Source organism: Colossoma macropomum, unplaced genomic scaffold, assembly GCF_904425465.1.
Source record: "Colossoma macropomum unplaced genomic scaffold, Colossoma_macropomum, whole genome shotgun sequence".
Taxonomy (NCBI): Eukaryota; Metazoa; Chordata; class Actinopteri; order Characiformes; family Serrasalmidae; genus Colossoma; species Colossoma macropomum.
The window spans coordinates 35,154,163-35,172,216 of record NW_023494805.1 but is presented as its reverse complement, the minus strand read 5'-3'; the positions used below and the strand labels follow the sequence as shown (position 1 = coordinate 35,172,216).

The 18,054-nt window shown below is 37.6% G+C and overlaps 1 protein-coding gene across 1 annotated transcript in view; it reads right to left on the bottom strand.

Annotated features, from left to right (window-relative positions):
• Positions 1 to 5,065: 5,065 nt before the first annotated feature.
• malrd1 (MAM and LDL receptor class A domain containing 1) overlaps positions 5,066 to 18,054 on the bottom strand; it is a 92,131-nt gene continuing 79,142 nt past the window's right edge. Inside the window, 7 exon segments of the mRNA XM_036596398.1 lie at positions 5,066 to 5,604; positions 10,782 to 10,874; positions 11,136 to 11,193; positions 11,715 to 11,811; positions 11,941 to 12,041; positions 15,024 to 15,090; positions 17,164 to 17,289. Of these exon segments, the coding sequence (XP_036452291.1) occupies positions 5,542 to 5,604; positions 10,782 to 10,874; positions 11,136 to 11,193; positions 11,715 to 11,811; positions 11,941 to 12,041; positions 15,024 to 15,090; positions 17,164 to 17,289 (605 nt within the window). The 3' untranslated portion in view covers positions 5,066 to 5,541.

The following is an 18,054-nucleotide window of genomic DNA, read 5'->3' as shown; positions in this document are numbered from 1 at the left end:
GACTTTTTGATTTGGCAAGTTACCCTAACCATAAACCCCCAAAGCTACTCATGAGAGAAGATTTAATAGGACAAAAGTTGGAACAGTATGTTAAATGCAAATCAAAACACAAAGCATTTTATAGATTTATAGTCTACTTTAATTGTATGTAACGAAAACAGTATAAAGGCAAGACCTGTAATGATTTTCCTTATCAACTAACAACCGAGTGCAATTTAAAACTAGGAACATTGTGAACTGTTCAAAAAACATCTTAAACAGGTGATGCAATCATGTTTGAGTATAAAAGGAGCATCCAGGACAAACCTAGTTTTTATGAGCAAGAATGTGTGGCACATTATAAAGTTCAAAATACAACAATGAAGGCCTCTACAGTTGTGCACATAAACCTTGTCTAGCAGAATAATGGCGAAAAAAAATATCAGCTTTCAAATATGGATCAGTTTAAATCTTCAGTCCCCAAATGATCAATAAGTGCTGTTAAAAGAAAAGTTGGTGTAACACAGTGGTAAACATGCTCCTGCCCCAACTTTTTTGGAACTTGTTGCAGACATCAAATTTGGAATGAGTGTATATTTGAAAGAGATATGAAACATGATATGAAATATGAAATATTGTTCATGTTTTCGTACTGTTTTCAATTGAAAACAAGTCAAACTAAATTTATTAATCACCGCTTTGTTTTCTGTATAATTTGAGCTCAGCAGCTGTCCTGTACATGTGTGAAAATTTCATGATGAATGGACAAAAAGAAATACTAATATTTATAAATAGATTTGTAAAATCTCTTTACAATACCTTACATTGAAAGTAAAGAACATTTTTGCCCTCTTCTGTAAAGTTGCCACTTCAGAGATACAGTTTTTCCTTTGGACAGTGAATATATATAAATTGTTAAATTCTCTTCATTTGTGCGCCTGTCTGTTTTTTTGGCCTATAGCCCACCCCAGCATTGCACTTTGGCCCCACAAGATGAAAAGTTTTGCCAACCCTGGTCTAGACTGTGAACTATAAACCTCTACAAGCCTGCATGAACATGTCTGAGACCCACACTCCACAGGCCAATATGCAGAAGACACTGAAACCCAGCCTTAAGGCGTTTAGTGTCACTTTGGAAAAGTTTTATTGAGGAAAACAGGGAGCAGCAGGCAGTTGAGCCAGTGCTCATTATGTGACACACTGAGAGAGAGGCTGACAGGTAACCAGGCTGAACACATCGCATGAATTTCACTGAGGTCTGGAGAAGTGTCCGCTACCTGGGGACGCAGTCCTTAGAGACACACTCAGACTTCACGTCATGCTGGTGTGCATTCTCTCTCTCTGGCTGACTCTCCACCACACTGCTCTTCTCCTGTTCTCTCTGTTATTGCAGTCTTAGTGTTGTATCATAAACAGATAGAGGCTTTCTCAAGCTCCAACTCCAAGAACTGGGTCTGTATCGCATGGGAGCAGGTCCCCGCAGTGTCGTTTGGGCTAAGCCAAACTACGCCTAATTCAATATACAGTACTTGGGGAGTCTGCCATTGTTTCAAGCTGATGTAGTTTTACCTGGAGAGCTTCTCTAATGTAACCAACTAAGTCACAGAAATTGCTGGTGCATAAAAGTATGAGTAGCTATTAATAATTTCTCACCTATACCTTAGTGAAATCAGCAGAGAAACTCTGCTGAAAGTGCATATTTTAAACTTTGAATCAATGCATTTGTGTTTGTAAGGAGGAGGGCAGATGTTTTTCTGTTTTAAATTGATAAAAATGTGTTTGCAATGTTTTTGCCATTTCTTGACATCAAAGCAAACAGTAAAATGTGAGAAGTGAAGACTTGAATCTGTCAATACAGAACATAAGTGTAATTCCTTACTCAAAACTACACTATGTACGTTTTGGGGATTTGGAGACCTCTCTGGTGGAAATGTGTAATTGCACTCAACATGTGAAAGATTTTGCATTTGAGACCTAAATATTTAGCAAGAGCTTCTTTTTGAGACTGTGTGTGTGATGTCAATATGTTAAGACGTATTGGTGGGAAAAATTCCTACGAAATCCTATCTAACACCTCTGTTTTTAAAATTATAATTTCAGGCTTTACAGGGCGACTCACAGCGGCAAACACACCATACTTTAGCCAGTTTTTTTTTCTTCTGACTCAGTAATGCTTCTTCTTTTACAAAAAAAACGTATGTAGTGCAGCTTTAACTATGTAATTACTAGCTATTATGTAATTACATATGAATAACATAGCAAAACAAAAGTAATAACTCTTTGCTTGAGTTAAGTGATAACTGATGATATCTGTGATTTTAATTTAGTATGAACCTCCAATGTAAGTTTTACAGCCTTTCTGAGGTAACACAGTATGAAGGAGGGTCTCTGAGCTGGCTGAGTGATTTCTCTTAATGGTACGAGGACGTGAGGGAGGTGAAACATAATATTATTGGTTAACATTATATTTCCCCACCCACTGGTGCACAGCGATGTAATGAAAACTCAGAAGACTTCTATAGATGGGAAAAGGCACTGTATTTTGAAGGAAAATTATGGGAAAACAAGATGTTTGTCTTTTAAATTATATGGTGGATAGGGCTTAATATGACCAGCGACATGAACTAACGAGGAAAAAAGGTCAGGTTTGATTTCTGGTTGATAATTATTAGTAGTCCTGTGTGAACCAACCTCTCCATAATGCAATAACAAAAGTGCCATGCAGTGTGTAATTATTATTGAGGGCAGCGCCTGTGACAGAACTTTGATGTGTACATCCAGGCTATGACCCTGAGTCTTTTTTCTAGCTGTAAATTACAACACCAGTAGGGTTTTATCCTCTGAAGTTGTCTATGAGGGAGTAGACACCCATCCTGGAGCATTACTATGAGCTCGATAAGGGGGACAGCACACAAAAGTCTTTAGAGGAAGAAGAAACAAAGTATTAATGAGAGAATGGGAGGGAAAACTGAGAAAGAAGTAAATTGAAGATTCTTCCTGAGGCTCTTTCCACTAAGTATGTGTGTGCCTACTTACAATAAAGCAGTTGTTTCAGCTCAGTCTGTATGATTTAAATAGAACATATTGTCACCGTCTAAATAAAGTATCTTTTTTTTATATATCGTTTGAGCTCAGTAGATGTCCTTTACATTGTGTAAAAATTGATGTATGGACCAATAGAAATGCTCCAAATTAACCCCGTAAAATGTCAGGCTTATTACATTCTAAGGCTTATTACTCGGTGACTATGGTGACTTCAATGCAAGCTATTCTTAGGTTTTAGAAGTGTGTAATAGAACTTTGGGCTTGCTGGTGGGCCCTGGCCATTTAAGGGGTTAAATGAAATGACATTTCTTTACATTGACTTACATTCAAAGTAAAGAACGCTTTTGCTCCTGTAAAGTTATCACTTTGGAGATCATTGTTTTTCTTTAGACAGAGATGGTGTGATGAATTCATCAGACAGTCTTACACACACATACTCACACATACACACACGCACTTATTCAGACACATAGACAGACACACACACACAGAAACACACATTTAACCTTATGAAAGGTGTTTACACAGCATTTGAGCAGAACAGGAATAAAATGTTCTGAAAAGCAGGTGTGAGGGACCCCCTCCTCTTTTTCCACAATATTCCTCACCCCCTAATTCAGTCGCAGTGAAAAACGAGCCTTCCAGAGACTCTACTGAAAGAGAAAGAGGGGAAAAAAACAAAGAATGAAAGAAATGGCGAAAGGGGCTGAATCATCGTGGCTGCGTTTTTACAGTCAGCTGAGAGTCACGTGAATGTGGGTAAATGAGACAAGAGAGAATGTGTGTGTGTGTGTTTGTGTGCTTGTTCAGGCTTTAACTCAATAGGGGCACAAATGAAACTGAAGTGCTGACTAAACATTTAAGCTGTATTATAGATGACCACTGTTTGTTGTGTGGCTAGGATCCACAAGATCTAGAGAGCCAGACAGACATTTGACCTTGGTTCACTTATATAACCTCTTAGCAAAGTTCACTGAGTGCATGATAGGGAATCAAACAGATTTCTTTGGTAAATGGATCTATATGGTGTAAACATCAATAGATCTTTATACTAGATGGATCCACAAGGTATTGATTTTCAGTTGATCTCTATGGTATATAGATCCATATGGTTTGGATCTCCTATAGATCTACTATATGTTATAATCCTATATGGATCCATAGATTGTCTACAGCTCTTAATGATATATAGTTCTTTATGGTGTAGATCCTCTTCAGATATCTATGGTATATAGATCTATGTGGTATTGATTTTCCATTGATCTCTATGGTATATGAATCTATATGGTGTAGATCCTCCATTGATATCTATGGTAAATGAATCTAGTTAATATTGATTGTAGATCCCCTATAAATATTTACGGTATATACATCTATATAGTGTAGATCTCCTGTAGATTTCCATAGTATATGGATCTATATGGCATAGGACTCCTTTAGACATCTATGGTATTTGGATCTATATGGTGTGGATCTATTATACAGATCTACAGTGTATGAATCTATCTAGCACAGATCTCCCAAAGATAGCTGTAGTTTACCATACATGGATCTATATGGTGCAGATCTCTTATAGATATATATGGTGTTTCCTGATCACAGAGCTGCTCTTGGCTGGATATGTGTGCTCTATGAAAGTCCCTATGTCTAATTCCCTTATAACAGCACCACACATATTACCATGAAGCTACAATGTCAGCCTCACTGCTGTAATAAGAAAGGCTCCCCATTTAAATAATACCTGGTCTACAGCTCTTCTGTAGTCAGACACTGACCATCGATGGATAGCGTAGAGGCTGATAAACTGTGTGTGGCAACAGAGCCCACCTGTAGAAGCTATAAGGTAGGCAGAGCTTACAACGTGGTCAGTGCTAGGAAGTATAAGGTAGTGTTTCTCATAAAGTTGATGCTAAGCATGTCATTTCCTGAATGTAATAAAAATTCATGTTAAGAGATTAGTTTGGAAGCAGGATCACCACATGTTGTGAATTTATTAGTGAAGGCTAGTTCTAAGAAGAGAGAGAGAATAATTGAAATCCAGTACTGGATTTGGTGGCAGGTCCACTTTTATTGGTGTTCAACAGAAAATGATTTAGATCTGAAATGAAACCCATGTTTTGCAGTAGAGCGTAACCGAGTCTGTTATATGAATAATATGAAAACCACACATGTTAAACACAGAAGAAAATAAACAGAAGATTTATAATCTTTGTTGAAGAATTATGGACTTATATAAGCCTAGTACTTAACATGGCAACTCTCTTCTCTCCAAAGGCTTGAATGTAGGCAATAAAATGTTGAGTAATAAGCTGATAATTTGCAGTTGCTCTCAGTGTTTTCCCATGAGAGTTAAAGAAATTAAATATTCATAGATCTTTCCTTTTTTTGTTGTTTACAGGTTTTGGACACTGTACAAGTACAGTCATGCAGCCAAGAAGATTTAGATTACATGGAAAGTATATCCACAAGGGCATGTAGTGCCATTGTGTGAGTTTTTTTCTGTGCATGTGTGTATCCTCAGGCCTCAGAGCTTCTGCTTTCCTCATAGAGTGGGTTGGAGAAAGACGGTTTGGCAGGACACTGAAAGTGACAAACAAAAACAGGCACACTATGTGAGCTTTGGAAGGAATTCAAGTACACAGGTATTGCTTTCAGTACGATGAAATATTTCCCTCAAATCTCATTCATACTTGGTTTTGCATTCCTGAAATGAGACCCATTGATAAGAAAACAAAGTGAATGTCCACAGTAGTCCTGCATAAAAACTTGATATAAAAGGTTGACCAATGACTTAAAGCTGACTTTTCTGATCAGCTTGATTTTAAGCTGATGGTCATTATATAAAATCCAATGTGCTGGAATATAGAGCCAAAAGAATTGCTTTCCAAATATTTACGAATATACAAAACAAAAATCCCATGCATCATATAATGCCTCGATAATAAATGTCTTATTTTGTTGTGAATCTAAACTTACTACTGGACCATATGTGATCTCATAACAAGAATACACCTCTGATGACAACTTGTGCTGGACTGTGCTGGACTGAGGTCAAATCTGTTGCTAACAACAGCACGGCCCTGCTAAAACTTTCCCCTAAATTCCTCTTCATGTTCTTTTTATGTCCAAAGTACAGTCAACAACACAAGCAAAACAACTAGCTTGCGCAAAGCTGTCAAGTGTTCTACACACACTCAACACAACTACATGCTCAACTAGTGCCTCTGGGGGACTTTTCAGCATGCTAACATACATTACATTGATTGGGCTAATGGCAAGTGGACAATGATGACCCGTACTTTTAGCTCCATCTTAATCAAGTGTTGGATTGGCTTGAAAATTTCTCACTCTGTTTGTTCCCACCCTGATACACTACATGGCCAAAAGTATGTAGATACCTCACCACGTCACATACATGACCTTGTTGGACATCTCTTTCCAAAACCATGGGCTTTAATATGGAGTTGCCCCCCTTTGCAGGTATAACATCCTCCACTCTTCTGGGAAGGCTTTTCAGGTTTTGGAATGTGTCTGTGGGAATTTGTGACCATTCAGTCAAAAGAGCATTTGTGCCTGACCTCAGCCAACACAATCAACATTCCAATTCATCCCAAAGGAGCTCTGTGCAGGCCACTGGAGTTCCTCCACACCAAACTTATCAAACCACGTGTTTATAGATCACGCTTTGTGCACAGGGGCACAGTCACGCTGGAATAGGAAAAGACCTTCCGCAAACTGTTGCCACAGAGTTGGAAGCATATAATTGTCTAAAATATATTTTCGTGATGTAGCATTAACACTCCTTCACTGGAACTAAGGGGTCTAGCCCAAACCCCGATAAACAGCCCCAGACCATTATCCCTCCTCCACCAAACTTTACTGTTGGCACTACTGTTGGCTAACTTTAGGTTATGCTCTCCTGGCAGGCACCAAACCAAGATTTGTCCATGAGACTGCCAGATATTAAAGTGTGGTTCATCACTCCAGAGAACACCACTTCAGCCAACACTTGACATTGCATATGGAAACCCATTTTATGAAGCTCTCGACCCACAATTCTTGTGCTGATGTTGCTTCCAGAGGAAGTTTGCAACAGAGGACAGGCTATTTTTATGTGTTACGTGCTTCAGTGGCTGCACATGGCTGAGCTGTTGTTGCTCACAGATGCTTCCATATAATTTGGAGCGGTGTCCAAATACCTTTGGCCATATAGTGTAAGTCCACATTTCCACACTTAAGCCAACATTTCTCATGGTTGTCCTCAGATGTTCTCATTACGAGATCACGCTTGGCCTTGTGAGACTGACTCCTGTTTAATATTCCAAACAAGTGAGGGACATCTTCACTGTAGAAACATTATGACTTGGTTATTACATCAGATAAATATGAGACTGATCATGTATGGTGTGGTGCTTGTGAGCTATGACTGCAGGAGGACTGGCACATCTTCTCTTCGGTGACACATTTACTGTGCGTGCAGCTGCTCTGCAGAAGTTACTAGCCAGAGACAAATACCAGTGTCAGAGTACTTCCTCCCACCAGCTACGTCAATGTCAGCTACAGCAACCGCTCGGCTTTCAGATAAGTGTGTCCGTTTAATGCCGATAAAGCACTTAGTAACAAAGAAAATCTCCGTAAAACCGTATCTGCAATAATAGATCTCTGTTAGTGCATAAGATTAGGTTCCGGTTTGGGTTTCAGATTCAGCAGTATCGGTCAGACCTGGTTTTGTCAGGTCTCAAAGTCGCAGGTATGGATCAGAATTGGGCTATAAATATGTATACTGTGCTTTATTATTTGGAGATTGGCTGGAATCCCCCTTGTATGCCAACAAGTCCTTTAATTGAATTTATGCATTTTTATAGTTTTCTAAGCCCCATAAGACTCTAGACATCTTAAATATTGAGTTAAGCAGTTTACAGAAAGACTAAACTGAGCTGAAATATTAAGTGGATATAAACCAGAGGGGAACGCTCCATGCCTTCTAGGCCTTTTTCTGGGAACAAAAAAAGTGTGTAATTTTTGGTTAATTTTTATTCAATAGACTCATGCTTGTTTTTAACCTTGCAAAAATTACAGTACTACTCTTGTGTTGTCGTTAAGTATAGGGTGGATACAAAAGGGTTAAATTCTTGAAATGCCAAGCAGAAGATTAGCCATTTAGGAATTGCTTCTCTCTGTGGTATCTAGGTAGATATATCTAAACAAGCTCTTCTATTGGTCAGGACTTGTGCTGAAGAGAAGTCTTAACATAGGTAGCTAGGCTACTATCAGCATAATTACAGTGACAGGGAAATCAACCAATCATGTTTTCATTTCCAATAGTTTGTGAGATAAAATGTCACTTGTCAAATGTCACTTTTTGGAAGTCTTAGATATGTCACTGACTGAATACGAGCGGTAACTCAAACAATGGTCATGAAGAAGCAGAAACGGAAAAAACAGCAGAAGCAGCTCTACGCAAGAGCTCGCTACTGAAAGAGTCGCTGTGAAACTGCTACAAGGTTAAATATATGCTAATATGTCTGTCACAAAAAATGTTATGTCTTTTAGAAGCTGCAAATATCTGTGTTTAATCGAGAACTGCCTTTTTTGAATTTTTCTTTCTACCTTAAATGATGCAGCAGTTACATTCTGGTGGCTTAATGCACCGTTTAAGGTGGAATTAAAAATCAGAATGAGATGCTAACTTCAGCCTCATCAAAAAGTGTTCATGCAAATGTTAGCTTGGCGCTAACAAACAATTAGTTTCCCATAGAGATGCTAGCAGAAATTAGCATTATCAGTGTGGTGGGTTTTTCCTCATGCTTTGACCGAGTCTTGACATTTATAGCCCAAATTGTTGGCCTGGCTCTAATAGACATGGTTCGCCACTGCTATAAACACAATACTAAGAACATTATTTTACTTTAAATAAACTTGGTAATGATTTTTTTTTTTTAAATAACATGTTAACGATTGAGTACATAAGGTTCATTTATTCAGTTAGTTATTACTTTTTATTTCAGAAATCTTTTATATTTGAAATTTTAAAACTTTAGGCTTTTAGGCCTTTTAATTCAAACTTTTCTCAAAATGAACTTATTCTATTACCTTTTTCCTGAAACAGGACAGTCATGTTTCTTCAGCATATCATGATGACAGATGTGCTATGGCTCAGTTGTCTGGTACCTTTTTTTACAGGTTTTATATTCTTCCATGTCTTGCGTTTTGGTTGGTGTTCTGTACAGCATCTCTTGCCGTGATGCTCGACAGTTATCCTGTCTTCTTGACCATCAAAATCTTTTTCCTACATTCCAGCTGCAGGAAAGACTTTGAATGTTTTCAGGAGACATCAGTTTTTACATCACCCAGGTTTTGAAAACGTTAGCGACACCAGCAGCAGAAACTCAGAATTCAGATGAAATCAGCTTCAGCCAGAGTCTCTCAGGGAAGCACACTGCCTGTCACCATCATGGTGGCGTGTTTGTACATTTCATGCATCCTCATGTCTCAGCAAATGTATTGCCTATAAGACCGGATACTGCTCTGCGAGGATTTTTTAGTTTGAATCCATTTTGAACTCCAAGGACAGCTGTCCCTGCATGATGTGCCTTATTGAGGCAGGAATATGTGCTCACAATGCATTTGAAATGAATGTTTATTTACTAAGGCTGTAGTTAACCACTTAAACGATGCATAGCACCACCTACTACACAAGACTTTTACATTTCAAATCCATACAATGATCATTTGCATATGTACTCTCCTGTTCAAGAGTTTGGAATCACTTGCCTTAATAATTATTGTAATTTTACTCAGTTATAACTGAACATAGACTGAAATATTATACAATCTAGATGATATTTCAATATGTTTTATTCAATATTTCAAGTTTTTTGGGAACAGCAAGATGTTTTTCAGTGTTATACTGTAATTATATACTTACAGTAATTTATTAAAGGGCTTGTATCATGGAAAATTGATTGTTTCTTCACTTTAATGTAATATATAAACATTGTTAAAGATTTAAAACATGCCATTCACACCTCCATCCATACAGTCCATATGTGGAAACTAAGCTTAAAAAACAGCATGTTTTGAATCCACTGTTTCTGTGATGTCACAAAACCAACAGATTTACATATATCCTCCTACTCAGCATACAGCACTTTAGCCCTTCACACTGAAGTTATAAGGAGTGTTTCTGCCTGGACTGCTTTCTAAATGAGGCACTATACAGGGCAGCCAATCAGAACAGAGCTCATTTACAGACATCAGCCTTAAAGGCACAGTAACAGAAACAGCCTGTTTAAACCCTTAAATGGCCAGGGCCCCCTGGTGTGCCCAAAGGTTTATTACACACTCCTAAAACCTAAAAATAGCTCAGCTAGATTGGATCCAAGTCCCTATAGTTACTGAGTTATAAGCATTAGTACATAAGAAGCCTGTGATTTTAGGTTCAATTCTAACGGGACAAAGAGAGACTGGAACATACATTTTTCAAATACAAAACATTCTGAATGCTATTTTTTTCCCCAATGTGATAAAGATTGTTAGTCATTTTAGAATCACATATAGCTCCGTTCATCCTGGACACATCTAGCTTCTTCACACAAATAACCTAATAATCTACGACCTATAAAGCTGTGGAGTACTAACACCAAACAAATAAAATCAACTGATTCATGTACCTGCAAGAAATTGAAGAAGTGATTCCAAACTTTTGAACAGTAGTGTATGTGTGTGTTGAGGTGTGTGTGTGTAAGCAGCCATACCTCTAGTTCATCTCTCCATGGATAAACACTGATGGCAAGCTTGGGAAATTTACTCCAACTGGACTTAAAGGCTCTGGCTTTCACATCTGGAAACTGAACCATTGATTACACTGTTAGACAGCAAACCCCAATAACTCAGTACGGATAATAATATGTGCTGCTATAGAGTCTATGCAAGCACTGCACATTGCATTGCAATGACTTCACACTAAACTACTGAATAAGTTTCTGTGCTTAAGTATATTTAGATGATGTTTATGTAGCATGTAAATCAAACATACTGCATGAGAAAATGAGTTTATAAATTGTATAAAAGTATAAAATGCACTCATTAAAATTCATTTTGTGGCTGACCTCTGCTCCCCAGTGACCAGAATTGTCCATTTCCTCATTGGCAATTAAGCTGGAACCTCTGACCAGCCAAAAACATAGTAAACAACAACAATAAACAAAATAATATTAGCATAAAAACAGTCATATGCACACATTTGAACACTGGTCAAATCGATGTTTTGTTGATTTTGTAAGGTAAATATCCTCTATAGAGAAAATATTTTTTCTGCAAATCTAATTGCAAAATGTTTATTTAACATATTAGAAAAAAATAAACTATAAAATGTGCCATAATTTCAGAATAGTACAATATTGTCACAGTAATAGTGCATTAAAATGTGCAGAAATGTGTTCTCTGTAGAGGATGTGTAACTTTTTTCACTTTGAAAGTCAACAGAACTATATAAAAAAAAAATATATTGTGACTGGGGCACCCAAACCTTTGTATACAACTGTAAACTTGATTTAATCTGAAAATTTCAACCACATGAAAAGTGATATTAATAAAGTAATATGTAAAAATGACTATTATTATTATTATTATTATTATTATTATTATTATTACTGGCATACAAATATAATCAATGTATGTAAACTTACTTAGCTGTGTATTTTCTTTGTAGGAAGAAGAGTATTGTGACAGCAACTGCAATAGCCAGTAGGATCACTGCTATACCCACACCAGCGTACACTGCCACTGATACATGCACGCACACACACACACACACACACACACACACACACACACACACACACACACACACAATGACATATCCAGTGATTATTTAGCTATTTTTACACACTGCATTCTTGTACACACACCTACCTAGTTCAGTGTCTGGAATCACAGGAATCACATCAGAAGGAGTGGGCGGGGCTGGCTTTTGTTGCACATGGCAACGGCTGCCGGTCCATCCTGATCGACAGCTGAACAGCAAAGAAATGAACATATTGTGGCAGCAGCTGTGAAATCCAGCAGGATCACTGCTACTCTTACACCAGTGGACGAGACTTGAGCCAATATTCAGTAATAAAGTGTACCACAAAATCCAACACACATCAAACTGATATCATGGATGCTTTGAAATACCATCATTTTAGTCATACCAGTTGCAGAAACCATAGTAAACATACCCTTCATAACAACAAGGTACTATTTAACAACCAGCTCAGCAGCCGAAACTGCATCAACAGTGTATTTGACACACCCTGAACACCAACCTTGTCAACTGCTGGTTACTATGGCTGTGTTTTGCTTGTTCTCTTTGGGCAGACAAGTGAGACCAGCACCAGAACTGAAGTTTGCCTCCATAAAATTGGAAACAAGCTGAATTCAAAAGTGTGTTATTAGGGTTAGGGTCTTACTGCAGTGACTTGCCAGGCCAACTTACTATTTTCCTATTACTACTACTAATAATAATAGTACTATTTTGGTCATAATTGTCTCCATTAGAGCAATTTAAACCACTTCTGCAGTTCTGCAGTCTCAAAATATTCACTCACTTTCTCAAAATTTAGACTGAACATCTCAAAATAATGACATACTTTTTCAAAATGTTGACTCAGTATCTCAATAACTCATTTTCATTGACTTAGAAGGTATGAACAATGGCTTATTTTTTCCAAAATATTGACTTAATAAGTTGAAACAATAACAATTTCTTAAAATATTGACTTTGTCAAAATAATGACTTACTATGTCAAAATTAAGTTACTCAACATTTTGACAAAGTATCTCAAAATCAGTCATTTTTTTGAGAAATGAAGCAAATATGAAGCAAACATAAGTCATTAATTTGAGATACCATACCAGTGTTTCATGAAAATAAGTCATTTTGACATACTGCTGCTAGAAAAAGAGAAGGAGAAAAAACATGATTTTTTTTCTCCTCTAAGTGGTTGAAATGGGCTGCGTGAGAGCACAGTGGAAGCTTGTGAAAGCAGAGATGCTCTGCGTCTCCAAAAAAATCTGTGGTGAAACTGCAACTTGTCTGACTTAACTGTAGTCAGTGAAGGTATTTCAAAGTCCATGTTAACATTACTGTGCGTTTAATATCACGCTTTACTGAATTACCGAATATCAGCACATGTCCTATTGACAAACGCCAACAGTGTACACTGCTTCTAAATCACACACACAGTAAAGAAGTTCACTTAAGAATAAACCTACATAAAGAAACATCTGAATAAAAATGTTTGTTTGGTCTATAATAAGTAATAAACTCTCACAACAAACCCTCACTGCACAGAATGCAGATTACAAACAAAAGCTATTTGGCATTCTTTTACTGCCTGCAGAGTGCACAACCTCTGTGTGCCCTCTCTCTTTCTCTCTCTCTCTCACACACACACACAGCCTTATGACCTTGCTATGAGGTGTAAGCAGCTCTTATGGTTTATCAATAAGTGCTGCGAGTGTTCGGCTGCTTGGCTGACTGACAGTGCCACCTCAGAATCAAGAGACAGAGAGAGAGAGATAGAGAGATCATGAGAGAGAGAGTAAGATTTTGTTCCTTGGCAGGGGCAGCGGTGTAATCTCAGACTCAATGCTTTGGCAGTGCTCTGAAAGCTCATGTTTAAACTCAGAGCCCTTGCCCCGTGATCAACTTACATTTCAGTGTGACATTCACTTGGCATTGTGGGATAGCATAAATACAGTAATTCACTGTAGAAACCTCACACTGGGTAACATGACCCAGGCCTTAATGTAAGCTCGGGAAAAAAAATCTAACTCACGCGTTTCCTCCAAATGTACCCCAAACGCACTTGAACAGGCGAGACAAAAAGTGTGAAGTTTGTGTTTCTTTAGTGTTGCACATGTACATACATACATACATACATACACACTATTTATAGGGTATTTTCTTTTGGGAGGTGTCTGTCACAAACCTTAACCTCAAAATTTGAGTTGAATGTTTTTCATGTGACTACCAAAGCAAAGAGTTATAGTTCATGGGTGGAGCCTTATTTCAGCCACACCCCTGCATTTACAGCAGGAAGTGAGACTGCATCCCTGTCCCTTATGGCCATGTGGTGAGAAGTTAGATCCCATTGTTTTGAAGTAAATGTGTCCCAAAGTCTGAAAATCAGTGTGTAAAATTAAGAATTGTCACTACTGAAACACATTTTCTGCAGTTAAGCAAATTTTCTTGTCTTTTAAAGAAAAATATAGTGATTTTATGTGTGTACAACTATTCAAAGCTGTGTTTGCTAGTCATGTACTGGCTAGCACTTTTGACTTCTGCTCAAAATTAGCTAAAATTATAACTACTGAAACAGTCACTATTGAAACATCTGGTACGTTTTCGGTATTGTTATATATTTTTTCAGTAGTGACAAAATGTAATGTTTAAACTTTTTTTTAATACAATACACTTAATTAAGGTATTAATGCAAGTATATTGTAAATATATTCATGGTGTAGGGGTACATGCAGGGCATCGACCAGTAATTTAGTATTCAAAGAAAGCTTTCTTTTTTCATATAAAAACTCAGAAGACATGTATTGGTTCACTACTCACTTTGGATATTAAATAAAATGATACTATTTGCATTGTAGACATTAGGACCCCTGGTTTCTATAACCTCTGTACCATGTTCCTCCAGTGTTTGAAAGTTAGGTAAACTTCATAAGAATAGATTTGTCTCATATCTGTATCATTCTAAGACCTGCATTGTTGGAGCATAAAGGTTGCAGTTTCGAATTTGCATTATAGCGTCCTGTATTTCAAACAACAGAATTCAGCTGCTTCTACTGTAAGTGGGTTTTGGGTCAACAAGTACAGAGAAACATTTCTAAATTAGTGTTAGTGGTGATCAATGCTAACATACAGACAGAGCAGAATGAGAACACAGTGGAAAATTCCTTTAAAGTATAAAGTTGAACATGCGTGTCTGTGTATTACTTACATGCACCCAAGCCCATGGTTTCCTACTACACACGTTCCAGCATTGAGGCAGTAAGCGAAAGGGCACTCTGTAAACCAGACACATACAAATGTTTCTGCACAGCCACACTCACGCACAGTTACTAATCACTGCCAAAAGTAATCAGTTGCTGGTGGCTCCCACATCACCACTTATTCTCACAGCAAATACTGCATTTGTCAATGCGTGATATGAAATATGAAATCTTACGCTGTTGCTTCATTTCTGATCTCATATAAAACGCTTCAGTTACAAATTCAAGTCAATTTTCAAGTCTTTTGACCGTCAGCCTCGAGGAATTTGTTGTGGCATTATTGGCAAAGATTACAGTCAAATGAAGTAGAACAGCCGAGCTTTAACAAACACCAGAAAGCAGTGTCTGCAGTGGGTTTTTGCTATCTGCCTGTTTCTGTTTGCACTTAAAGTTTGCATATAAAGTAAGCAGAGTTAATTTACATAATTTTATATGGATATAATTTTAAACTTGACCTCTCCCTGTCTCAGGATCAGCCATGTCTGTTCTTTCCTATGTTACCAAGTCTCGTCTTTTTCTCCCGAAGCGAACCCTCCTACTCAACCTGACTCACTCCAACAGTTCGTGCTATACAGTAGTCATATCCATGGGCATCAGATGCCTACAGTTTTAAGAAGAGGAAGTTGAAAATGCCTAGCAAGGAATGATATTTAGTTAATGCCATAGATCACTGCCACCAATATTACTGTTATATTTCACTATTACACTTATATCCTCACACCTAACACTGAATGGTGGTCTTTTTCCATTGATGGATGGGTTAAAGGGGGCTGATGAATTGCACAGCAGCAGCAGGCTTACAGTCAGTAACTGTAAATCTACAAAGTGCACCAACAGGGTAGATGATACTAATGTAAGTAGTTAAGTACATAAGCATGTGGTGTTTCTGTTATTTTCTACACCCTCTGTCCACTCTTACACACAGTACTGTGCAAAAGTTTTAGCCACCTAAGAATATCGTATGCTTCCTTGAGGAGAGCTTTGGAAATGGTTAAACGCATTCCAAAACATGAAATCACTACTTACTGTATCAATGTTATTTGTATTTATTATAATATTATGTGTTTTTTTCTGTTTCAAAGGACTTTGTGCTGTCCTATCTGGAAAGGCCGCTGCAGCTCAAATGAATTGTAGGACTAAGCCTAGTTTATATTAATCCTGTGTGAAATGACATGTTGGTAAACATTACATCACATTTTTTTGTGGGCAAAGACATTACTAACATTTTTTCTGATGTATGGGGACACTTGAGGCATTTACTTGTGTGAATATCTTTATCTTTTAAAATTTCCTAAGCTTTAAAATGATATATTTTTAACTGATGCACATCACTTAAGATGATCATCTAAAAGTAGGCTATCATACTTAAACTACTCAAACACTCCACTTCCCTACAGGAAGAACTACACACTAACAACATCACACAGTGTGAATCTGTGCTGTTTCAGGATAGGTCTGTTACAGTGGATCACATTCATTCTTTTTTCCTCTGATATCCAGTCATTTTTTGCTGATATTGAAATGATACAGTGCCATCTTTAGTTAGAACATGTTTACTTGTGAGCAGCCAAAAGTTTTATGCACAGCTTACAGTTTTTCTTCATTGCATTTGACCCCTTAAATGGCCAGGATCCACCTCTTATCCTGTGCAAATCTAGCCTGAATATTACAGATTTCCTGTGTTAACTACTTCACAAAGAAGACAATTTGTCCCGTAAGACAAATCCTGTCTGACTTTAGAAACAAATTTAAAGCATGTACATTAAGCCTGTAGACCAAAGTGTCTTTATGATTATACATTCATTATTTCTAAATGTTTTACTGGTTCTGTATGTGACTCCATGCATGCTAAATTGAGCTGGTTGACAGTAGCTGTTAGCAATATGACAACAATTCACGCAAAAAGTTGCATCATATGCAGAACAGAAAATGCAAGAAGGAGCTGCTGCACCTGTACTGTTAATGTGATCAGAACAGGCTGAATTTTGTTTTGTGTATGAGAGCACATGAACAAATGGAAAGCAAATGTAACAAATTGATGACTTATTGATGGTGTGCGGAATGTGTGTATGTGTGTGTATGTATTACCATAGCAGCTGGACTCGTCAGGGTTAAAGGGAGGGCAGTCTACAGTACCATCACATCGCCTGTGTTGCGGTAAACAGCCAACAGTGCTCTCACACACCAACGCTCCATACCCACACTGCATAACAGCTACAGAGAGAGTGAGAGAGAGAGAGAGAGAGAGAGAGAGAGAGAGAGAGAGAGAGAGAGAGATGGAGAGAGAGAGCAAGACAGAGATTGAGATTGAGAAAGAAATATAAAGACCGACATCGAGCGCAAGATAGAGAGAGATATAAAGAGAGAGACAGAGAGAGATAGAGAGAGATTGAGAGCAAGAGATAGAGAGATATAAAGAGAGAGACAGAGAGAGATAGAGACAGAGAGATAGAGATAGAGAGAAAGAAAGAAATAGATGGATAGAGAGAGAGGACAGGACAAAAAGAAAGACAGATAGAAGGAGAAAATAATACTTACATTTTTTAAATGTTTTCTTTTGAAGATGTTTTTGATTCTTCATAAATCAGATTTAGATTTATCATGAGTTTAATTTTTAAATAACAAAACTTTGCTGTCCCACGTTTTCATGTCACTACCGAAACACAAGTAGTTGTAGTCCATAGGCGGAACTTATTATAGCCACACCCCTACATCTTAGAGCAGGAAGTGAGATGCATCCCTGTTGGTTAAGCGGTGAGCAGTTAGATCTCATTGATTTGAAGCAAATGTGTCTCAAAATCTGAAAATCTGTGTGTAACATTAAGACCTGTCACTGCTGAAACACATATATCATGCAATTAAGAAACCTCTGTGTTTGCTAGTCATGTACTGGACAGTGTTTTTGAGTTCTGTTCAAAATGAGTTACAATGTTCACTACTGAAACAGTCACTACTGAAATATTTGGTAATTCTTCAGTA